At 54.5% G+C, this 24,077-nt stretch overlaps 1 protein-coding gene and 1 long non-coding RNA gene across 2 annotated transcripts in view; one reads left to right on the plus strand and one right to left on the minus strand.

Annotated features, from left to right (window-relative positions):
- Positions 1–3,515: 3,515 nt before the first annotated feature.
- On the minus strand, positions 3,516–6,242 carry LOC147822042 (uncharacterized). The gene is made up of 2 exons (XR_015446339.1): positions 4,144–6,242; positions 3,516–3,817 (listed from the first exon to the last, which is right to left on the minus strand). It is a non-coding gene; the product is annotated as an uncharacterized LOC147822042 (long non-coding RNA).
- A 583-nt stretch (positions 6,243–6,825) lies between these two features.
- Positions 6,826–24,077, plus strand: part of Tmem132c (transmembrane protein 132C) — a 252,478-nt gene continuing 235,226 nt past the window's right edge. The window contains exon 1 of the mRNA XM_013071849.3: positions 6,826–6,959. Within this exon, the coding sequence (XP_012927303.2) occupies positions 6,875–6,959 (85 nt within the window). The 5' untranslated portion in view covers positions 6,826–6,874. The remainder of the gene's footprint in view (positions 6,960–24,077) is intronic.

The following is a 24,077-nucleotide window of genomic DNA, read 5'->3' on the forward strand; positions in this document are numbered from 1 at the left end:
ATGCCCTGTATATTGTGAATGCTGTATTTCTAAACATGTGTAAAATGTGTAATTATGTGGAAACTCTGCATTTTGTTACATTCATGAGAAAAGTGTTCTTTTATTTTAATTTTGAGTGCAAGCAACTTGGTTGGGTCCAAACTGCAGCAGGTTTCACGGTCGTCAGGCCCAGTCCTTCATCCTTTATTGGCTCAGTGTCCCCTCCATCCAGCACGGCTCAGGAGTCCTCCAAAGACTTCCCGGCCATCCTGCAGGCCTGTGCTTTGCTGGGTCCCCTCTCCGTCCCCTTCCAGTGTGTTTGATTGCTGGACTTTGTCCTCAGCTCTTCCGGCTGGAAGCACATGTTTCTGCAGGTGCACCAGCCACGCCACGCTGGCAGCTGTGGCCCTATCAGGAGCGAAGTCCCGGGAGTGAGGGCCTACTCCGCCTCCCACAGTCTCCTGCTCCTGAGCAGGCACTTGTCTCTCGAGGCATCTTTGTGCAGTCCTTACGGTTGCTGCCCAGGGAGGACCCAGGTGGTGACTCTGCAGCCCGCAAGGCCAAGCTCCTCCTGAGTTCTCTCCAAATCCCTTCCACACTCCTCCTGCTGCACGGACTGCACTGCCCCCAGATCCCTTGCAAAACCCACTGCTCCCAGGAAGGTGCCTCTGCTCTGCTGTCCTGAGTCACATGCCTGGTTCCAGGGAAACCGGGCCAGCTTATCCTCCAACGCCCCCTTCTGGCTCTCGCTTCTCTGGCTTCTCCCTAGGCTGCATAAGGCCTCACCCCTAAGATCAGTGCTCTGTTGCCGGAGGAGTTGCCTCTCTGACTGAATGAGCCACACCTAATACGTCTGAGTCCTTCAATAAATAGAGTGGCCACAAGCCAAGAGTCTTCGGTCGTGGGCAGGCAGGTACAGAACTCCACTCCTTCCTTGAACTAACCTTACTCCTGTCCTCGCTGGCCTGAGTTTTAATCTCCAGAATTTTGCATGTGATCAAATGTTAGTCCCCTGGGCTCCCAGTCGGGTCCCCATCTTGTGAAGCCATTTCAAGGCTGGCCCAGCAGGATGGATCCCAGTGTCACTCACAAGTCCAGGAAAGGGGATTGACAGTGATCAGCACGACCTCTCCTGGGGAAAGAGTGAGGCGCTGCTGAACTTAGTGATGCCTGATTTGTTTGTCACTCTGCTCAGACCCAAAAATCTGGGCTTTTCTTAATTTTCTCTACGAGCAACACAAATGCCAGCCATGACCACCAGGGGGTGCTGTTGACCTGTAACCACCTGCAGGCTGGAGGGGTTTGGAGCCGAACTGGGTCTCGCCTGAAATAAGGGCAGTGGCTTCCATTTTTCAAGGGCCAGGCAGCAAGATTTCCGCCTGAAGCTCAGTCCTGTTTAAGGGGGTATCAGAGCGTCTGCAGGAGAGTCAGCAGCAGTCCTGCAGGTTGAACCATGGAGCTCCTGTGGGTTCCCAAAGGTGACCGGACACAGCTACTCCTGTCACCTTACCAACGCCGACCTGGACCAACCACGAATCAAAAGTGGTGCTGGTGTGGCGGCTGAGGGTGCTGATTGCCGGCATCCAGGAGGAGTCACCGGTTATCACGACAGCTTAGAATTGAGTTGGATATTACAGCGATGGTTGGGGATGAATTGAATTATTATTACGAAAACTCAAAACTTTGCTCCTTCTGAGCAATGACTGTAAAACAGAGAGCAAAACCGAAGTCTAGGAGTGGAGAGGGTGAAATCAGTGTATTGGCTCCGGCTCCACAGTTTGACACCAAAGACGGTGGACTTGGCCTCGTCTGTTCCTTTGGTGGTGGCTATGGGGATACATGGCTCCCTGGTGGGATCTCTGAAGGCAGCAGCCTTGCCCAAAGGAATCGCCCTCAAGTACACAGGAATTGAGCGACGGCTCACCACGGAGAGCGTCTGACTCCTGCAACTGGGACCTGACTTCTCAAGGGACAGGGACACGGCTGCGTGGCACACAATGATGGAAGTCCTTGGGCATGTTGGTAACAAGAGAGCCCCTAATTCCAGTGGCTTAAAACAGCCCCCATTCACCCCTCGGTCAGAGTTTGGGTCCCCTGCTGTTCAGCAGAAGAAGGTGCTCATGAGGTCCCTCAGGGCCAATGTTAGGGCAGCTCCACCTTGATGGAGCAGCCACTGCCCGCGCCCTGCCAGCGCCAGGCTCACTGAGGCCCGAGCATTAAGGCCCACTGCCAACTGGCTGCGTGGAGAACCCTCTGGGTCCTCATTTCCGGGTGAGGGTCACCCCCAGCATGCTGGTGACCTTGCCACGCTGCTCAGCAGGAAGGAGTAACCGTGACATGTTCAGAAAATTGAACTTTGGGTAATATGACAGTGGATAAGTGCAGAGGGAGCAGAGTTGGGCAATGACAGGAAATCTCTGGTCTACGAATGGTCCACTGGCCCTGTACCAATGTCACCTGTAAGCTGTGGAGACAGCAGAGCAGGAGGCCGCCACCCAGTCCTCTGACTTGGAACCAGCATTTTACATTTTAACAAGTTCCCCAGGGAATGTGTACACACAGCAGCGCCCTGGAACTGTTTAGCTAGAGCAGGGATTGTATAGCCAGAGTGCTTGTGACTGAGTCCGTCTGTCACTTTCTGGCCCTGAGACTTTGGACAACTTGCCTAAATTCTGAATCTCACTTCCATCGTCTATAATGAGCTGGGGAACAAAAATAATGCTGTAGGATCATTTCGAGGAAAGAATTAGTTAATGCCTTCGAACTGCTTAGAACAGAGTCTGGCACAATGTAAGGAATCAGTGAATATGAGTTGGTGATGATGGTGTAGCAAACACAGTAAAAGGGAGATCAGTATGATTACATTCATCAGCAATCTACTCTGGAGCTTTTTAACCCAGGTCCGACAGTATGGCATCATTTTCTGACCCTGAAGCCTAGTGGAAGGGTGAAATCTACTCTGGGTTCTACCCATGAAGGGGAGGGGAGTCAGGCAGGCACCACGTGGAAACGAGATAAGGACCGGGCAAGGGCATTTGAGTACGGGTCTGATGGCTGAGTCACAGGCCACAGCCACCTGCATCGGCCCCTTGCCCATCGGAACCTGCCCATGGTCCCTCCAGAGACAGTAAACGCCACTGAGGCTGAGTTGAAGCACGCGCACCGGAATGCACAGGGCTGGGAGCTCTGCCCATGTGCAACATCCAGCGCAGCTCATGGAACAACCATTCTTCAGTGCTTATTCTAAGAGTCCAGCAAACGTCACCAGGCACTAAGGTGACCTGGCGAGTGAGACCTGATGAGGGTGGGTGACACAGACACTGGCGAAGGGATGGACACACCTGACCACACCCGTATGCACGCCCGGACACAGACCAGCCCAGCGATGCTGTGAACAAGGCTCAGACTGCAGTGCCCAGGTCCCGCCCCAGCTCCAGCCCTTCCCGGAGGATGACCTTGTCTTCAAGAAGCCCTTCCACCCCTGGGCGTCTGTCTATCTGCCTGCAAACTGGCGATAACAAGAACAGGCATGCATAGTGTGCTTAACAGAATTATTGGCAATGAACAAGTGCCTAACAGATGCTAATAGTCACTGTCATCAGCAGTAAGTAAATGAGCTAAAGACAAAATGAGTGAGTCTCAGGCTCCTGGTTAGGCAGATGGGGCCAGGGTGAGGGTTCATCTTTGTGCACACAGTGCGGGAGGGGTGAGGATACGGAGCTGGCTGGGTGAGACGTTGTCTTCCCCGGCGCTGACGGGATGAGAAATCAGTGGAAAAGGCTCCTGAGACAGCGCGTCCCCATGGGCGTGGATGGCGCGAGGCTGGAACGTTTATCACCTGACGCAGAGAGGGAGGAAGGCCCGGTTCCGGCTCCCCTCCCCGGCCTCCCCCGCCCCGCCAGCCCGAGCCCCTGGGCTCTGCGGAAGGAAGAGACCTCGTGGGGGGTCACAGCTCACTCCCACGCATCCCGATTTGAACTCAGGCCCAGGCCACGCGGCTGCTGCTGAGTTGAATCTAAGACCTTTCCTGGTGCTAGCAAGTGACAGAACCTGTCCCCCCTGGCCTGCCACTCCTCCGCACTGGGCACCCCAGGTCGCCAGCTCCAGGTCACCCCTTCCTCTCCAGGATCCACACCGATCCATCAGCAGGTCCCACCGGCCCACCTTGAGCAGCAGCGGCGGCTGGTCTGGGTCACTTTCTCCTGCCCTGGTCTCAGCCCCGGACTCGGGATGGCTGTGGGCTCCTGACTGGACCTCCGGCTCCTCTGCGGCCCCCTGCAGGCCACGAGTGGCACATCGCAAAGGACAATGAGGCCCAGCGCCGGCCTTTGTCCTTTCAGTCTCCCCAGCCTGAGAAGCGTTTCTCCCGGAAATCCACCTGCTTTCCCTCGCTGCACCCACAGCCCCTAAACCTGCACCCGATCAAGCTCCCCCGTATCCACTTTCCTTCCACTCACAATGCAACTGTCTCCAGGAGGTGTCCTTGGTATTGCTTCAGAGCCTTTCCTCTGCACTGGAACATAAGACCGGGGTCTAGGGGCCTTGCCTGCTGTGCCACTGCTCAGGCCTCGGAGTACGCGAGGCACCACGTCAGCGAGTGGGAAGTGCTGAGTGGATGCAGGGTCAGAGGGCCGCACTAGAACCTGCCTCGAGTGCTGCCATAAGGGCTAAACAGACGGATGGTGTCAGAGAGCTCGGTGTGCGCCTCTCTCCCCTCTTCCTTCCTTCTCGGGTGCTGTCTCCCGGGAGCTCCAGTGATTAGGCCTGCAGAGGACCGCAGCTGCCCCTTGAGGCCGGGCCGTGGCCCTTCCTGGCCCTGTCTCGGGGATACACTCACGTGGGCCGGTGTGAGAAGGGCCTCAAATTGGCAAGCTCCACCTTTCACTTGGCACAAGGCTCACAATTTGGAACTTGAGCGTGACAAACAGGATCTGAAGTTGCCTCTCCAGCCATTGGGGGCCGCCCGACTCTCCCGTGACTGGGCTGCAAAACCAACTGACAGCCCTGCGCCCAGTCCCCAGGGAACCCAGCGGAGGCCTCTGAGGGGAGCCACACTCTGATGTTCCGAGTCAAACTCAGAAGAGCATCTGGAAGTAATTTAAACTAAGGAATTAGTGATTTGGAGGCTAAGTAGTAACATGACTTTTAAAAAGTAAATACAAGAGACTTTAGCCCATGATCCTCAAGGTTCACACTTCCACTTGTGTGGATTTTCCTAACGAAGGTAAATCAGCCGACTCTTCGTCTGGGTGCCGGCTCCGGGTGGCTGACTGGCTGCTAGAGGGACCCACGGTGTCCTGGAGGGGGGCGAAGGGAAATTCTGGGCTCCCGGGCCCATTCCAGAGGGACCAGGAAGGCGGAGACTCGGGGACCCGACCTCTGCAGAGAGCAGGGCCCTGGTCAGGCGGCAGGGCCTCTAGAGGACCCCACGGGGCTCGCCCCACCAGGGCTCTGCTACTCTTCTGTAATTCTCTCCTCCTTTTGAATCGCGGTGCCTTTTGGTGTGATTTCTTCAACTTCTTTCTGTTTGGAATATTTGCACCACCGAGTCCTGCGCTGCAGTGGGAGAACAGTGTTCGAGGAGCGGAGGGCCCTTCGGGGCTTTTATTTCTTGTTCCTAGTCCGGGGCAAGAAGGAGAAAGGACGAAGCAGACTCCAGTCCCTTAGACAGAAATAATGGGGCGCGCTGTAGATCTCGCTGGCGGTGGTAGGAGGCTAGAAAGATTTAAATGAAAGATATTTACACTTCTGAGATCAGGTTTAGGACCAGAGGAGAAACTGCGCCTCCTTCAGAAGCCTCCAGGAGTCCCTTGGCAGAGGTTGGGGCCGTGTCTACACCCGCGGAGGCTGGAACAGCTGGACCATCAGGCAGCAGCAGGAGCCACTTAAAAAGTGAAGTCCTTCCACCAGGCGGGCGGGAACGCGCGGTCCACTTCCGAGTCGGGCCGTGGTTCCTGGCGCCTCCTCCAGCAGACCCGGACCCCCGACCCGCCTGCCCGGCGGGGCGCCCTCCGGAGCCGGACCGGACGCCAGCCCTGGCACGCCCGCACGGAGTCCTTGCTGGGGGCTTGGGGGCCCGGCCCCGGCCTCTTCCTCCAGAGGCTGGACTGGGGCGCGGGGTGCGGGAGCAGAGGGAGGGGACCCGGGCCGGTGGAGGCCGAGCCGGCTTCCCCTGCGGGCGGGAGCGTCCTCGCGCGCCCCCATGGAATCTGGGGCGTGAGCGCGCGCGTGTGCACGTGCGCGCGCGCGAGCGGCGGGAGCTGTCTTACCCCGTGGTTCCGAGAGCGCTGGGCGGATGCGCCCCGAGCAAAGGCTGCGCCGCAGCGGCGAGTCCGCGACCTGACCGCCTCCCTCACACCCAGGGCGCCTGCACCGCTCACGCGCGTGTCCCCGCCGCGCACTGCAGACAGGCCCGGGGTCGCCGCCCTGGAAGCCCAAGCAGCAGGAAGTTGGGCAGGGGCGGGGCCCCCGGGAGGCGGGGACAGCGGGTGCAGCGCGTTGGGTCGCGGGCCCCGGGCGGAACCGGGCGGACTGCGGGCGGGAGGCTGCGGAGCGGGCGCTGACCCATGGACTCGGGTCCCCGCCCGCGCAGCAGCTCAGCGCCCCGAGTGTCCCCGGCGCGGGGACGGGGGCGGGCGGGGCCTCTCGGGGGCGGGGCCTTGTGGGCGGGGCGGGATCGGTGGGCGGGGCCTCTCGGGGGCGGGACTGGCGGCCCAGGCGGCGCTGGAAAAAGTTGTCCCGGGCGCAGCGCGAGCAGCCTGGCGGCGCGGACCCGGGCGTGGACGCCGAGACGCAGCGGCCGGGTGGCGGCCGGGGCCGGGCATGGGGCGGCCGGAGGGCGCCTTGGGCGGGCAGAGCGGCCCGGGTCGGCGGCGGGCGGCCTGACGGCGGCAGGATGCGCTCCGAGGGCGCGGCCCCCGGGCCGGCAGCGCCGCTGTGCGGGGCTCTGAGCCTGGTGCTGGGCGCGCTGCTGGGCAGAGGTGAGCAGGGCGCGGGCGCGGAGGGAAGGGGTCCCAAAAGCGGGCGCGGAGAGAGCCCCGCAGCCGATGGGGTGGGAACCGCGTCGGGCCGTGTCCACCCAGCGCGCCTCTGCGGAAGGCAGGACGGGTGGCCCCGGGGCTGGGAAAGTTAGCCAGGTCCGGACCCCCCAGCCCACCCAGAGCACCCCGTCCTGAGGGCTGCTCCGGGCGAGGAGGGGGCGTGGCTGGGCGCTGGGCGCTGTCCGGGCCCCGGGAGCCCGCCGGCCCGCACCGTCACGCCTGGAGCTGTGTGTCGGTGTCCCGCGCCCCTCTCCTCCGCGCTATGCGCGCCGCATTCCCAGCTCAGGCGAAGCGGCTTGGGGTGCGGGACGCAGACCCGGCCCTCAGCGTTCCCTTTCGGCAACCACCGGGTCCCAGGACCCACGCTGCTTCGTCGCGCCCCTCGCCGGGACCCCAGGATGGGCTGGCAGGAACCCGGGGCTCTCCGCAGGTGCCCCAAATGTGGGCCAGTGTGTTTGGGGGCGCGCGAGGGGAGGCCAGTGCAGGTCTTGCGCCCGAAGGGCTTCCCCCAGCTGAGTCTCCGGAGAGCTTCCCCTGGGTCGCCTTGTCCGAGCCACAAGGATGACGACTCTGCTGGGGTTTGAGGCATGCATGCGCGGGACCTGAATTGGGGCGCCCAGAGGACCCCCACAGGTCCTGTTGTCATCACCACCGCCGCTCCGAGGCTACGCCTGGCGGCGGGGCGGGAGGGACGGTCATTGAGGAGCCTAGGAGCAGCTGCCCGGGCCGGGCGCGGTCGGGCAGCGCGGGGAGCGGTGTCGCCTCGCTGCCGCCGTGCTGGCTGGGATCTCGGTCCCGGTGAGGGCCGGGTGCGCGCGTGTGTCCTGCGCCTCCGTGCAGCAGGGCGGGCTACGCACAGCCGGGGGCTCTGAGTGAGCAGAGAAACCTCAAATCCACCCGACGCAAACCGTGATCTCGCTCCCGACTGGAGCTCCGGGCTGGGCTGGAAATGCATAGGGAGAGACAAGTTGCCAATTGGTGTTAAAAAGTAGGGCTTGCTTTTCAGAAGTCTATATGCACCGTCTGAGATTGCAGAGAAATCTGCCTCCCTGGAGGGGCCGCCTCCCCCCCCCCGGGGGGGCAAGTTTGTGTTGTGGACTCGTAAGGTGGCTGCGCCGCGTGTGGGCTGCTGTTTTATTTAAAAGCAAAAACGTTCAGGAGCCGCTGCCTGGAATCTGCTGTTGGCCCTTGGACGGTTTTCAGGGCTCAGCTTCCTTGTAGTAAAGTGACCATTTGAAATCCCTTCCCAGTGTAGCTCCCCCGATGCTAAACTGACTCAGTGACTGGGAAGCACTGGGGTGGGGGTGGGGTGGCAGGCAGGCCTCCTGCTGGTCCTCAGTCCTCCAGAGGAAGTAATCCCGGGAGGGAGGAAGCTGAATGAATGTGCCTCTCCAAGCAAGCTGTGGACTTTTCTGTTAACATTCAGATTCCAAGCGTGCATGTGTGCGTGTGTGTGTGCACGTGTGATTTAGTCCCTGCTACAGACATGCATGCCAAGGGGCCGCGGCAGCAGTTTAGTGGAACATGGACCTGGGACCCAGCTGGAGATGGGGGGATGCGGGTGGCTAATGGGCCGATCCCGCCAGTCCAGAGCCTCTGGCCAGGCGCAGGGCCGCCTGGACGAAGAGCTTTTCTCTGGCTACTGCACCGCACGGCGGTGTGATCCCCTAGCTTCTCATCCGCAAGTGTTTTGTTCTTTTGTTTTTGTTTTTGTTTTTCTTTTTCTTTTTTTTTCTTTTGGCCATTTATTTCTCACCATCCAGAAGAGCAGTTCACTCCCCCCTCTGATTCCTCCTCGAATAAAATGTCAGCCCTCTCAGACATCTTACAAAAAGGAGCGCGCTCTGACCCTTGCCTGAACATATAATGTCTTAAAAATATGTGGGTGAGGCCATCTCTGACCTGTCCTGCAAGAATCGAATGCTGATTTCTGGAATCCTTGAGACCTCTGGCCAAAGTTTAGTACCAACTGTATGTATATTTTTGACTACGAATCCAGAAGTTTTGCAATTTGCCAGGGTATGGAAAATACATAATTATTCTTGGGCGTTTCCATAAATAGACAAAGCTTTGAGAGGAGAGAGCCTTTTGCCGGGATTGAGGATTGAGGTAGCAGACACACCGTCTCCGTGTGCTGGGGCTGATGAGTCGGCTGGCACGGCAGTGGCCCAGGCACGGGGCGCTGAGATGCTCGGGGAAGTGAGTGGCCGGGGTTATCACCTGTGGGCCGTGCCACAGGGACCATAGCCTGTGCTCTGGAGTCATGGTTTTAAGATCCGGAATTACTGGGGTCTTTGGATGGTAGGACAGGGAGGGCGGGTTGTGTAGCATCACACAGGCACTGTTCACGCCCCGTGTCTGGTCTGCAGTGCTGTCCTGTAATTGAGCACATTGGTGATTTTGCCTGAAACACAGGCATCTTCATGGGGAGGAGGAGAGTAAAGGCCTAATTTGGATCATGCTTGGCTGGCGAATGAATGAAATCCCCTTGGGTGTGGGGTTCTGGTAAGGGTTTGGGGGCTGTACTGCTGTGAGGAGGAGGAGGTTTGCAGGGTGGGGAGGTCCTTCAGTGGCCCGTGCCCTGCCCACTGTGCCCTGATAGGCCATGCCTGCACGTCGGAAGCCACTTGGATAAACCGTCAGACGCTGGCTTATCCTGGTTTCCGCTTGCTTGCGGACCTCCGGACTGGCAGACAACGTGACCTGCAGGCAGGGGCTATTTTGTGTCCACCATATTTCAAAAAAAATGTTAAGTTCCCAGCATTTTAAATGAGAGGACATCACAATTTCCACATGTGTCCATGTATCAAAACATCGTGTTGTATTCCATAACTACTTACAGTTTTTATGTGTTAATTTTTTTTGTTTTAAAGATTCTATCCCCAGTTTGCCAGGAGCTAAGTAGAATTTTATGAGATGCTCCCTTAGGTCCACTGAGATGTTCAGATAAATGATCTCCTTTAGGGGACAAAAATAATCAGGATTCTAACTGCACTTAAAGGGGGCCACCGCACACCTGGGTGCGCATCTCACCCGCTGCCTTGGTGCCAGCGCCGAGCAGCTGTGCCCTCGGGTGTGTTTCTGCAGCTCGCCTCTCCCCCACTTTCCTCTTCCCCTTCTCCCTTCATTGCAGCCCCCACTGAGTGCTTGATCACCAGGGTCAGGAGAGCCGCCAGGAGCAGCTCCGAGCCCTCTGTTCAGCGGCTGGGTCGCACCTCCATGCGTGGAGGTGAAAGCAAACCCCATCTTACAGATCTCATGCATGCATGGTCATGGAGAGCGAGGGTAATAGAAACACCTCTCTGGTGTATTAATTGGAGTGAATTAATGCAATAAGTACAATGTCTGATGCATGGAAGTTTTTACAGAAATTCATATTGTCTAAAAGTTAGGTTTATTACGGTCCAATTTCATACAATAAAATTTACCCTTTTCAAGTAGATGGTTCTAAGTGGTGACGAAGGCAGAAGGTCAATATAAACCATTTCCTTCCTCTACCCCAGCCCCTAGCAACACCCCTCAGGTCTTGAACTCTAGACTTTTGCCATTTGCACAATGCCTTGGAAATGGGTCTGTGGAGTCTGCAGCCTTCACGCCGGCTGTCCGTCCATTATCACAATAGATCTATTACTCACTCTACACCCATCCTTTGTTCCTCTGCAATGCTAAACTGGATTCCATCACATGGATGCACTGCCATCTGTTTCCCAAGTCCTCATAGTCAGAGGACTTGGGAGGTTTTGGTGATCACAGAATGAGTGGCCATCAACATTCACAGAAGGGTTTTCATGGGACTCCCGTTCATTCCCCCCGGGTTGCTGTGCATTCAACTGCACTGCAGACTCTTTTTAAACATGGCTTTAACTCCACATTCCCACCCGCCATGGATAAGTGTCCCAGGTGCTTTGTGTCCCTCGCAGCACTCAATGAACCCTTTTCTGTTGTTTGTGTTCAGCCTTCTTATAGGCGGTGGGAGGGATTTCTCGGAGTTCCATGTCCACCCTTCATGACCATGTGGCAGATTCTTCCTCCTGTTTCATTCCCAGCTCTGTGGCTTCTTTGGTGAAATGTCTTTTTCCAACTCTGTGCCCGAGTTTTACTGGTTGTTTCCTTATCATTGATCTTTGAGGGGACTTTCTATATTCTGGGTGCAAGTCCTTTCTCAGATCCTGCTTTCCAATTTTCTCCCAGCAGGTGTCTTTGGAAGAGCAGAGATTTTAGTTTTAATGAAGTGGAGATTATTAATGCTTTCTCTTAATGACTGGTTTTTGGCAGCACCTGTATGTGATCTTTGCCTAACCCACGGTCAGAAGGGTTCTCTTGATGTCTACACTGGATCAGTTCTCTCCATTCCTGCTGTCTGTTCTCTAAGTTCACTGAGAGAGGAGTGTGGAAATCTCCAATGAAGTTGTGGCTTTGTCTGTTTTTCATTTCAGTTCTCCCAACTTTTGCTTCATATCTTTTGAAGCACTAATTTAGGTGCATGCACAGTTAGAATTATCATGTCCTTTTGATGACTCACTCCCTTTACCATGAGATACGACTCATAACTTCTTGGAAATATTTCTTGTTTTTAGGTCTGTTTGGTCAGACATTAATACAGCCACCTCAGCTTTCTTCTGATTAGCATTTACATGGCAGTAGCTTTCCTATCTTTTTACTTTTAATCAGTGTCTTTATATCATCCCTTATAGATAGCGTAGAGTTGAATCTCACTTGTTTATCCAATCTGATAATCTCTGCCTTTTAATCATGGTGTTTAGACCATTTATATTTAATGTGATCATTCATGTTGATAGTAAGAGTTAACATTTTGTTCATTTTTTTAGTGTTCCCTCTTTCTTTATCCCTTTCCCCTCTCTTTCTGCCTGCATTTATATTAAGTATTATTTATAATTCCACTTTATCTCCACTATTGGATCATTATTTATACTTCTTTTGAAATTTTGATCATTGCCCCAAGGTTTACAAAATGCATCTTTAGTTTAGCAAAGTTTATATTCTAGTTATGTTATGCTGCTTTGTAAGTTGTGTAAGAACCTTGAAAGAACACATTCCCAGTGCTTTTCTGCTCCACATGCAATCTTCCCAAGAGACACGCTCTTAACACCACCAGTGTGGTTGAGGGAATCATCAACTGCAGGTTATTCTGTACCTTTTTAAAAATCATGCTCTAATTTCTCCGCTGGCATTTCTGTGGGAATTATTTCTCTCCCACCTGCAGACTGAGTACTCTCATTCATGCACCCTGAAGATTTAGAAGTTGCTGGCTTCAAGGAGAAGGAGAAGGTGAAGTACAGCCCAGCCAGAGTCTGAGTTAGCAGAATTTCTACAAGGATGAGTCCCAGCTGCTCTCCCAGGGGGACCGATTTCTCTCCTTCTGCAGAGTGGGCCTGCTCTTTTCTCTGGTTGATGCTGTTCCTCCTGGGTGGTGGGTGTGAGGACCATTAAGTTCACCCTTGCAAAGGGCTGGTGCCCTAAAGGCACTAAAGACTTGGTGTAGACCCTCGTGTCTGCTCTGCACGAACCATTACTCCTCTCCTCCTCTATGCTCTTTGTGTGTTCAGCAGCGGGGCGCGGTTTACTTCTTCTCTGGCTTGTGACCATCCTCCACTCCCTACAAGCGGAAGCTTGATTTCGAGCACCCTTCCTGACACTTCTTGAATGCAGTGCTCAGAATGGTTGGTTGTCAGCAGCAGAAATATTCTGGAGCCACCTAAAAACATGAATCATGAGGAACTGGGAGACCCCAATTCTTCAGAAAGCTGGGGATCTGGGCTGTCTGAGAAGAGGAAGTAGCCTGCTCCCTGGTCCCTGCAGCTGTCCTTGCTGTTTACCCTGCTCAGGGAGGCAGGAGATCTGATCATTTTATTTATTCTTGTCTCAATGCTCAGAATTGAGATTTCAGGGAGCAGGAAGCCCATAACTGGAATCACTTGAGAGTCACTGGGACTCTTAACACACGACAGCCAGGCGGGCCAGATCCTTGGTATGGTGCAGGGGGCAGGTGCAGGGATCGCTGGTCCTTCTCGTCTCCAAAAGGCCCCAGTGTCTCCAAAGGGGAGTCAGCCCCACCTCCATCTAGAAGGGGTACAGCGGCCTGGGGCAGTCCCAGCCTTTCCCACCTCAGGGGAAAGCGTTGTGACACCAGGGGAGCAAAGGAGAGGCCGTCAGTGACAGCAGGCGGGGAGGTGCTGGATGCGGAGCCCACTGTGCCCTCCTTCTGGCTGTGAGCTCAGTGTGGACTGCAGGGCCGTGGAGGGCAGGGTGCCCAGGCCGGGTCTCACTCTCTGTGAGGCGGTCACAGCTGCTGTGCAGGGTGCCTGAGGACAAATGATGACCAACTTGGCAGCTCCCCAAACACTTCCTGTACAGCTTCGAGTGATGGAGGAGATCCCTCCCCGTTCCGGAGTCAGCAGGCAGTGCCCTCCCACATCTCCAGGGGAGGCCCTCCCTATCCCTCGTGGCCTCTGGTGTTCCTGGCTTGTGACTCCTGCCACTTCCCCTGGGTGTCCTATCTGTGTGTCCCTTCCTGTCCACCTATAGGGTCACTTGCCATTGGGCGGGAGGCCCCATCTATCCAGGTGACCCTGTTCTGAGACCTTCAGGCTAAGGACATCTCCAGGACTCCTTCTCGGAGTGGGGATGTGCTCAGGGGTTCGCACGGACACATCTCTGTGGGCCACCAAAGCGCTGTGCACAGAGGACTTGGCAGATGGCGGTGCCCAGTTCACCATGGCCGCTGACCATGGAGCCATGAAGAAGAATCGCGTAGAAAGGAGCAGTGGAACCCCAGAGGGGCATTTCCAAAGTAAGCGAGAATGATGTTAAAATCCAAACAAACTAAAACAGCATGCTTGAGCATGTCCGCGGAGAGGAACCGCACCAGAGTGCGACTGCCCCGGCCACCCTTCTGCCAGATGCGGCCTCTGAGCCCCCACCACTGTCTCAGACGCCCATCTCCAAGTTCCCAGAGCCATGAGGCGCATGCACAGCGACGCCGCGTCCCTCCTGGGCTGACTGCTCTCCATCTCCCTTGCCCAGTTGCTCCTTCAGCCCCTAGCTGCGTGTTCCCTCACTGTCTCCAGAGCTCAGGGTAGAGAGTGTGGGTTCAGCACCACCTGTGTGGCACAGCAAGGTCCACTAGCAGGGATGGGGGAATCTGGTGATCCCCAAATAAAGGAGCCTGAAGGAGACCCCTCCCCCCGCTACTCCGACACATGCATGTACTCGCGCACACACACACGCGCACACACACACACACGCACACAATTCAGTGGTCTTCTCCTTGAATTATAGCTTAGTGTACATTTTAAGAAGAACAACAAAAGAAACTAAAGAGAAAACTCAAACCGTGAAAAGCAAACAAAACCCAGAAATCTCACACACTGCAAGCAGGCTGGACATTGGAAATGTGGTTTTGTTTCCACTGGAAGCAGTTTTTCCCCTACCCCATGATGTTCCTTGAAGGTGTACAAAATTATTCTGAGTTTTGGTTGTGACTCCCATCTCGGTCAGTTTCCTTGTCGCTGGGACAGTACACCTGACACCTGCAACCTAAAAGAGGACAGGCTTATTATGGCTCACATTCTGGCCCCGGTCAGCCAGCTCCAGTGGGAATCCACATGGTGGAGGTGGAAGGGCAGGGGGTGGAAAAGCTGCTCACATCATGGCAGACAGGAAGTGGAGCGGAAGGGAGGAGCCTGGAAGGTAGATAAGCCCTTCCAGGTCGACCCCAGTGGCCACCTCTTCTGACCAGATCCCAGCTCCCAACACAGACCAGCTGTAGCACTCCCTAATCCGCCTTTCCACGAGCCCTGGCTCTGAGTGTGAGACTTTGTGGCGACTGGGGAGGCATCCAGTTGAAAATGACCGAAAATGCAGCTCAGAGGAAGCCATCCCAAGCGAAAAGAGGAAAAGCACTAGCACAGACTGAGACGTCCGTGTGGGCTTCAGGCACAGCTGGATCCAGGAACCATGCAGTGTCCCTGGAGACCATTCCCGTCCTCTTGGCTCCTCTGTCCTCTGCCTTGGCTTTATTTGGGGGTGATCATCGTCCCTTGGTGCCCCAGGTCTGTGTCAGTCGCTGTGACAACAAGGAGTAGGAGGTTGTGATTGGCCAGGTCGAGGGCACACCGATCCAGGAGCTGGGGGTGTGGTCATCTCCCAACTGTCAGGACCCTGGACCCTGAAGCCCAGAGACAAAGGGCTGGATCAGGAGGCGGGCACAGACAAGAGCAGACAGAGCCCTGTCCCCCGGGTGGACAAAGCGAAGGGCCCAAGGCTGCTGGCACGCTGCTGTGCGCACTCCCCTCGGCCCAGCTCCAGGTCCCCACCCGGGTGACTGTCGTGTCTCCTGTGCATTCACTCATCAAACGTCTCCCCAGCACGGACAGGGACGAGGCCCTGCAGTGGTCACATCTGTGTCACTGACCCCTTTGTGTGGCCCAGGAGGCCGTTCCTGGCCGGGACTGCAAGCTTCCAGGGTCTCTGCCAGGGAGGATGCCCCAAAGCCCTGCCTGGGACCCGGCTGATGGAGAAACTTGACTCCATTTGGGGGATTTGCTCCGCTCCAGCTTCGGTTCTTCTCGGCCTCTGTAGTTGGACGCCCTCTGCTCTTCCCCATCTGCGAGCCTCGGGTTAGCCCCCAGCCACTGCTGCCTCCGCAAGTGCACAGACAGCAGCTGCGCGCGTTCCCTCCACATTCACAAGCCTCCATCTCCCTGTCTGCTTGGGTCCGGTCAGCACAGTGCGTCTCTGGCGGCGACTGCCCACCTCTGCGGGCCGGCAGTGCCTGGCCACGGCCTGCCCCATGTCCCCCGCCTGGCGCTGAGCCCTGGCGGTGTCAGTTCTTCCATGAGTGTCATGTGTAACAAAGAAAGCCAAGGTCTTCCTGGTCCAGCACCCAATCCAGGGTTGCGTGCTCATGTCTGTTAGTTGGAAACAGTGCCTCCATTTCTTTTGTCCTGCGTAACCCTGGTGAGCTTTAAGAGTCCAGGACAGATTATGCGACTCAGTTTGGTCCCAGGCCGTTTGGAAATTGCAGTTGAGTGCAGTCCTCACTGCTCTGGCCCTTCCACACACTGAGCTCTGGGTGTGGACGACCGTATATCTGTGCCATCTCATTGTCACCCACGTCCCGGGTGAGCCCCGAAGGACTCTCTCCACCTGTAGTGTTCCCTGTGGTGAGGGCCCCCAGAGCCGCCCTTCTCCACAGGAACCCCACCCGTCGCCCTCTCCTTGCTCTCGGCAGCTCTTCCCGGAATGTCCTGGGCCCAGCCTGGTCGGGTCCCTGCCCCTCCCTCGATGTCCATGCGCCCCCGCTGCTGGAGGCTCCCGGGGTGGACATGGGGCAGCTGCCACCCAGCCGTGGCCAGGGGAGGGGACCAGGTAGGACAGGTAGGACAGGACGTCCTGCAAGGAGTGGAAGGGCGTGGCCCCGTGTCTCTGCGGGGGTCTTTCTTACTCACTGAGGGGTCCCTATTCCAGTCCGGGGCACCCCACTTAGGGAGACCCCCCACCCCCTGCCCTTCCCTGACAAGTAGGGGGCACCTCTTCCTGCTGCCCCTGCATAACCACATGCCCTCAGCTTCACTCTCCTGGGAAAACACTTACCTGTGCACACATGCACGTGTGTTTGCACACTCACATTTACACACACTTGCACCCACCCCAGGAACAGCCCTTAGTTTTTGGTCACAGGTGATCAAAATCCAGATGGAGGAATTTAACACAGCCCCCGACTGCAGTGCTCGGTCCCATGACCACTCCCCTTCGCATGAGTAGACAAGACATGGCATTTCTTCATTTGAGTTAATAGGGACCTCACCGTTTCTTAAAAACATGGGTATTCGGTTTATGTGGCTTTGGCTGAAAAACGCACATGTAGACACACAGGACTCATTTTGGAAAATGTTCTGGAAGAGGAAGTATTCCAGGGAAGTGCATTGAAAGCGCCCATCTTCAAAGACACGCGTTGCTAGCAACGTCGAGGTCCATGTTGTCCAAGGTTTCAGTCTGTCCAGCACATCAGTGTCACCTGCACTGCAGTGACTTCATAACAAGTTTTCTCTAGTTCACATTTTTTCTTTTAATCTGACCTTTGCCCTAAGCAATCCTTTTTATGAAAGCCACTGTTTTACATACTAATTGCTCTTCCCTCCACCACATTAAGATCAACACATAACAGATAACATGTGCAAAGGCCCGTCCTTCCGTGTTTCCCTAGATCAACAGCCTCAGGCCCGGGTGCGGGCTGGGCTGGTGGATCTGGCAGCAGCCATGTCTTCCCCATGCTGTGAGTACCCTGTTGCATCTTCTGCCATAACTTTGAAGGAAGCTTCCAGGAAAGATGGAAAATGGTTTCTGAAATTCTGGAAAGGGTTACAGCTCAGTTGTAGAGCAGTTGCTTAGCGTATGTGAGGCCCTGAGTTCTACACTCAGCATTGCAAAAAAAATTACGCTAAATGCAATGCTGAAAGGAGAAATCTACAGACAGACAGAGGGACAGTCTTTGCAGCCAAGGAATGTGTGCCAACAAGACAAATGTCAGTGCTGAGCCGCCGTCGCAGGAAGTCGGCCTCCGTAATCGGGTGTCCAGTTATCCCAGACCACGACAGTCCTGGGTTCTAGTCCATCTGTCAATATTTAAGCCAACTCTCCCCAATTATAAACCTCTATGCCCTTTTCAAATAAATATAAAAATCCTTAGAATTTTGTCCCTTCTCCCAGGAAAGGGGACAAACGTCCTCTAGGATTGTGTGCTGTCTTGTGCAACCCAAAAGAACCAGCGATAAACTCCGCCTTCCGGGCTATGTAACACAAAACAAGTAATTTCCCAATTTCATCATAGAAGACGGAGCGTGCCCTTTAATGCTACGCATAACTGAAGACTCTGATCACACACAGCCCGGTCTCCAGTTGAGAAATGCCAGCCTGACTGGAGCTGACACAACTTCAAGCTTGGAGGATGTGCCTGGGAGGTCTGGGGTGGGAGCCGCCCTCCTGCTGAGGTGAACCATTGCACCCTTCGCCCCAGCAGGAGCCTGGCAAAGGAGGCGGCTTCTGGAGGGGCACGCCTGTGCTCTGAGCTGCTGCGGGGCCGAGACCTGGAATCGTGAGGGTGCACCCAAGGGTGAGTGTCCAGAGGGGGAGGGCCAGTGGCCAGGCCACTGAGGGAGGGCTGTTGGAGGACTTGCTGGTGGAGCGCTTGACTGATAGAGGCTGTTCACAGAACACCTGGATGGAGGACTTGGATGGAGGACTTTATTAAATTACCTGGATGGAGCTCTTTGATGGTGTATCGGTGGAGTACTGGTGAAGCATTTTACTGATGGAGGACTGTCCACGCGGAGTACTGATGGAGGACTTAGAGACTGATGGAGGACTATGATGGACTATTTGATGGAGTACCACAGGAGAACTTGGCACCCTGCCCGGGTGCTGGGGTAGCGCTCTGAAAGGGCAATGCAGAGTACTTGGGTGGTGTGCAGGGGTGCAGCCCCTCCCCTGGCATGGGCATCTTAACCCTGCAGTTCAAGGTTTCAGCCTCCACCCTCGGATGCCAGCCCGTCCACCCTCAGCTGTGGCAAGCAGACCTGCCGAGTGCACTGCCCGCGGCTCTGTCCAGGGGGCCGGGGCCGGGGCTGCGATGCCAGTGGCCACCTGCAGGGAGCCGAGCAGGCCCAGGAGGGAAGCAGCGTCCAGCCGGGGGCCGGGTCCTGTCACTCCCTGCCCCTCCCTTGCCTTGGCTGCCTTGGGATCCTGGGGTCGAGGCTGAGCCCAGAAGCAGCCCCACCTGGATGCCTGCCCGCCCGCATGTGTGGCCCGGCCGCCTTGCACCCACCCTGTCTCCGGCTCCCTCCTGTCCCTCGCGCTGCCCCTCCCAAGTCCCTTCCTTGGGCACTGGCGAGGCACAGCGTGGTTTCCTTGTCTCCCTCACCCTGGAAGCCCCCATTCTCCACTGTCCCTGCTCCCCCAGGCTGGCAGTGGCCCCAGCATAGGCACAGTCTGTACCTGAGCATCAGTGGCCTCTGGACTCTTCCCTTGCTGCGCAGTCGACACCTTCAGGCCTCTCTGTTGAGGTAACTGCAGGTGTTTCATGCACATTCACAGCTGCTTTCTCTTTACTGGAGTCTGAGGTTCTGAGCAACAAGGGTGCAGGGAAATGATACAACACGAAGTCGGCCTCCAGCAGACCCCACCGTGTAGGGTGGAGGTGGGCAGCCTTCCCACTGCAGCTGGGCCGTTTCATTTTATTCACTTTTTTTTCTGTGCAGGGATCGAACTTGGGACCTTGCGCTTGCAAGGCAGGCGGCGGAACCCCTGAGCTAAATCCCCGGCGGAGTCATTTCATTTTATTTTGCTAACATTTATTAGCCCGAGTTTGGAATCCAGAACCATTACCCTCATCCCGGGGAGCTGGCACAGATGCATGTCACAGCTTAGCTCCTCCACATCCCCTTCTTCTCCTTCCTCAAAGCCGCATCCATCTCTGGTCCTCTTCTCCGTTTGCAAAAGATCCTCCTCCCTGTTTCTTGTTACCTTTTATTTTGCTCTTTCATTTGTTTATACTCTGGGTTTCTCACATAAGAGACACCTTGCGATATTTAAGCCTGTGTGTCTGATTTATTTCACTTGACATTACGGTCCCAAAAGGCATCTATTTTTCTACAAATGATTCAAATTTATCTTTCCTTATAGCAGAGTAGTGCTCCATTGTGTTTAAGCACATTATCTTTACCCACTCATCTGTTGATGGACATACAGGGCACTTTCAAGATTTAGCATTATGAGCTGTGCTGCTATCAACGTGGGTGTACATGGATCACTGTTATTACGGTGTCTTGAACTCTCTGGAGGATACCTAGGAAGTGAATTGCTGGGTCAAAAGGAATTTCTGGTTTTAGTTTTTTGAGGAATCTCCACACTGATTTCCACAGTGGTTGTACTAGTCTACACTCCCAATAACAGTATAGAAGGGTCCTTTTGTCCCACAGCCTTGTTAGCATTGTTATTATTTGATTCCTTGATGATGGCCATTCTTTCTGAGTAAGATGGGATGGCAGTGTTGTTTCAATTTATATTTCTGTAATGAGCAGTGATATTGAACATTTTCATGTATTTATTGGCCATTTATACTTCTCCTGAGAAGTGTTTATTCACTTCTATTAGTCATTTTTGATTGGGTCTTTTATTTGGGGTAAGTCTAAGTTTTTATCAATTCTTCGTATATTCTGGATATTAGTCCTCTCTCTGAGGTGTAGCTCATTCTGTAAGTTGTCTCTGATGTGATCACATTTGTTGACTCTTGTTGTTATTTCTTGTGCAATCAGGCAGTTGTAGTCCATGCCTTTGACTTCAAGAGTTTTACCTATTTTATCTTCTATCTGGCTGAGTCTTTCTGTTTTAACGTTTAGATCTTCCAACCATGTGATTGTAGGTTAGTACCTGGTCAGGGATATGGGTCTGGCCTCAGTCTTCTGCACGTGGACAGCCACTTTTCCCGGCACCATTTGCTAAAGAGGCTTTCTCTCCTGCAGTACGTGTCTTTGGCCCTTTTGGTGGCAGTGCCTGGGGTTGTTTCTGTGTCCTTTATTCGATTCCTCTGACCCACATGTCTGTTTCTGAGCCAGTTGAAAGGTGGTGATGCTCCTGCCCCTGCCTCCTGGAGTAGATGTGCCAGGTGGGTTACATGTGTTGCTATCTTGCTCCCAAGGGTGTGGGTTTGTCCCCTCTGTCCATACCGAAACTCTAGCCCTAGGGCAATGCTTGATGCATAGCAGGCACTCCCTAAACATCTGCTGGTGAATACTAAGACCTGTGGGTCATGAAGCAGGGAAACCAACTTAGCGAACTGCTACCAGCATTTCTCTTTTCTGAATAGAAAAATAAGAACTGTTCTACCTGCCTCTGTGTATCGTGCATGGGAGAGTCACACCATTTTGCATTTTAGAGTCATTTCTTACAACAGCCCTTGATTTTGAAATCCACTGTGCCAGATTCCAGGACAGCTCTTGGTAGATGCTCTCAGCGGGCACAGAGGATCCCCTTTAAATCTGGCTGCACACCACCTCATGTCCCAGGGCTCCCCACTGTAAACCACACTGCCTGCCCCTCCAAATAACTTAATTTCCTCATCTTGGAAGCTGTTTCATGTAGAAATTGCTGCCTGTCCACAAATGTACTAGGTTGTAAAGTTTTATGTCTTCACTTTAATGCAAAATATCATTCTCTCCTCCCTGGTTATTTTATTAATTCTACACCAGCCATGGGGAAGCTAGAACCCTTTTATTTATTTCCAGAATGAGCACTGTACAGAATTTGAAAGAACATAGGGCACTCAAGTGTCTCTGTCTATTTGTATTATGAAACAGGACTCATTATTTCTTCTGCAACAAGGATTTTCTTGTGCTAGGGGTGAGAGCAGAAACATGAACTTGTTTTACTTAGGGAGAAAAAACCCCATCTTTTTTGAGCACTTGATCTCCACTTCTGGAAGTGCAGCCCATTTTAGAACTCGAAGGTATATCACTGTGCTCATTGTTTCTGTGCCTCTGAGGTCCAGGATAATTCCTGAGGACAAGGAACGAGCACTCTGTGACAATACAGCCTCCCTCCAACAAACCCCAGCCCACACCTCCTGCATCTTCCCTGTCACCTTCCTGACTTTTATTTTAATCTCATTCTCTCCGAAGCATGGTTCATATTAATTATTCATGGTAGTGTAATGTTTATGTGATCAGAGTAATTATTATAATTACCCATTGTGAGTTTTCCTATTTAATGATCTCACTCAGGTTTCATTCGGCACAGAGTATTTCTAGAAGGGAATCACATGGTCGCATCTCTTATGGCATCAGAATGAAAAAAATGGTGACCAACCTTGGTTTGCAAAGCAGTGGAAACTTCAGTCCTTCATCTGGAGGAAAGGGGAGCCTCTCTAGAGCCTCAACCCTCCCAGCTCTGCGCCCCACTCTGTGGTCCCCCGAAAGAATCTGCCCAGAGGTCTCCCGCTGGAGCAGCCTGGTAGACCAGCAGCCCCACCAGGGGACCACCAGGTCCATCCCCTCTCAGGATGCTTTGCCTGAGACCTGGGCTTCTTATCTCCCACATGCAGCCACGCTCAAAGGCAGCCGACGCGACCCCAGTGATTTATGACAGCAAGGTGGTCTTCCCACAGCCTCAACTTCAGCTCTCGCCACCCGTGTTCTGGAAAGAACATAACGTGCAAGTGCTTGGGGAAATGGCTGAGGCATTCTTGGCATTGGGGATGATGCTTTATGCCCATGCTGCCCTCACCTATCCATCTCCCAGGGGCTGGGTAGATTCTTATTCTCTGGGGTCTGTTTCCCTCAGTTGTGGAGGTTGGGGTTCCAGTCAGAGGTCCAGGGGTGGATGGAGGGTGAGGGCTTCTTCCTGGTTCTCAGGTGACAGCTTCTGCTGTCCTTGCCTGATGGAGTCACACACGTGCTCCCTGGGGCATGAACCCGACTCATGACCGGGTCCCCGCCCACAGACCCCACCTCCTTTCACCAGCACCATGCAGACTAGAATCGCAACCCGCAAGCTGTCAGAGGACACCAACACCCACACCATCGCAATGCTGCGGTCGGATTTCAAGTGTTCTATACTGGGTGCCACTATTTCCTACTTCCTGTCTTGCACATGAGGAGCCAGTGCTTACTGTGAGCCCAAAATACCCTGCATGGCTTTTCACAAAAGCTGTCATCTATCATTCATTCAGAGCCACAGCCAGACTTGAGAGTGAGGTACTGCTGTCCCCATGTGACAGATGAGGACAGGGCCACACGTGGGGTCCCCTGGGCAATGAATGTGACCACCTACAGCACCTGCTATGCAAGGCCCTTCCAGTTGTGACCTTGCGCTGAACTGATCCTCAGCTTCTCCCAGGACCAGCCTTGTGCCTTCCGGGGCCCTCCGGGAGGAGGTGCAGAAGGAAGAAAGAAAAGGAAAAGACAGGAAGGGAGAAGGGGAGGAATGAAGAGGAAGAGGTGGAGAGTCCTGCTGAGCAGCCAGAGATCAGAACAGCTCAGTAGCAAGCAGCGCAGGCTCCCCTGAACTGCCCTGTCTGCCCGGAAATGCCACCCTCTCCCGCTGCCCAGCTGTGCTCTCTTCCACCTCCACTGCTCTGGGCCATCTGGAAAGCACGGGTGTTACTGCAGGGGTCCTGGATGGTCCAGTCCATGAGGACAGAAATTCACAGGTTCCCTCTGTCCCTCTCACTGCCTCTCACCCTCTTTGTGTCGAAGTCCTTCGCTTCCTGTCTCCTACGTTTCCTGCAGTGACCCCATGTCTTGGAGGACATTTGCGATTTGATGCACACAGCCTGAATGCGGGCCTGGAGGACACCCACGGTGGGTCTGACTTTTTCACCTGGGTTTCCACCACTGGCCATTCGAGTTTTCTCATCTCGGACTGCAAGTAAAAATGATTTTAAACAATCTGGCTTAAAAAGTAAGAAAATGTGTAGTCTTAAAAACACCCACCCTGGCCAGGTTAACAACGTGGTAGCTGTGGTTGCTGCCATGGACAGTGTCCTCTCCTTCCACATCAGCTCCGGGGCTGCCTTCGTCTGGGACTGTGTGTTCTCATAGAGATGGGATGGATGGCTGTGGCATTTTGGGTGCATGCTTTACTTTTTTATGGCTGGAGGGAAATCCCAGCTCTTCAGGACTTTCTGTTAAGAATGAAGGAGGCTGACCCAGAAGCGCCCCATCTTCCTGCCTTATTGGTTGTGTTCAGAACACAAAGTCGTCCTTAGCTGGTCGCTGGCCAGCACACTGGATTAGCCTTAAAAGGAGTAGCACAGTCTCCCGGGGCTGGGAAGGGAGGGTGCCGGGCAGAGGCTGGGTGAATACCAGAGGGAGGTAAGGAATTGATGGCTCTTCTTTTTTTTTTTTTTTTGGTACTGGGAATCAAACTCTTTTCCTTGTGCTTGTGAGGCAGGCAGCGGAACCACTGAGCTAAATCCCCGGCTTGATGGCTCTTTTTAAAAAGAAATCAACTTATTGCTTTAACTTAGCAAAATGACTGTTA

This window comes from Heterocephalus glaber, unplaced genomic scaffold (genome assembly GCF_053883595.1).
Source record: "Heterocephalus glaber isolate CG9 unplaced genomic scaffold, H.glaber_assembly_v1.0 deba00001687, whole genome shotgun sequence".
In the NCBI taxonomy this organism is placed as follows: domain Eukaryota; kingdom Metazoa; phylum Chordata; class Mammalia; order Rodentia; family Bathyergidae; genus Heterocephalus; species Heterocephalus glaber.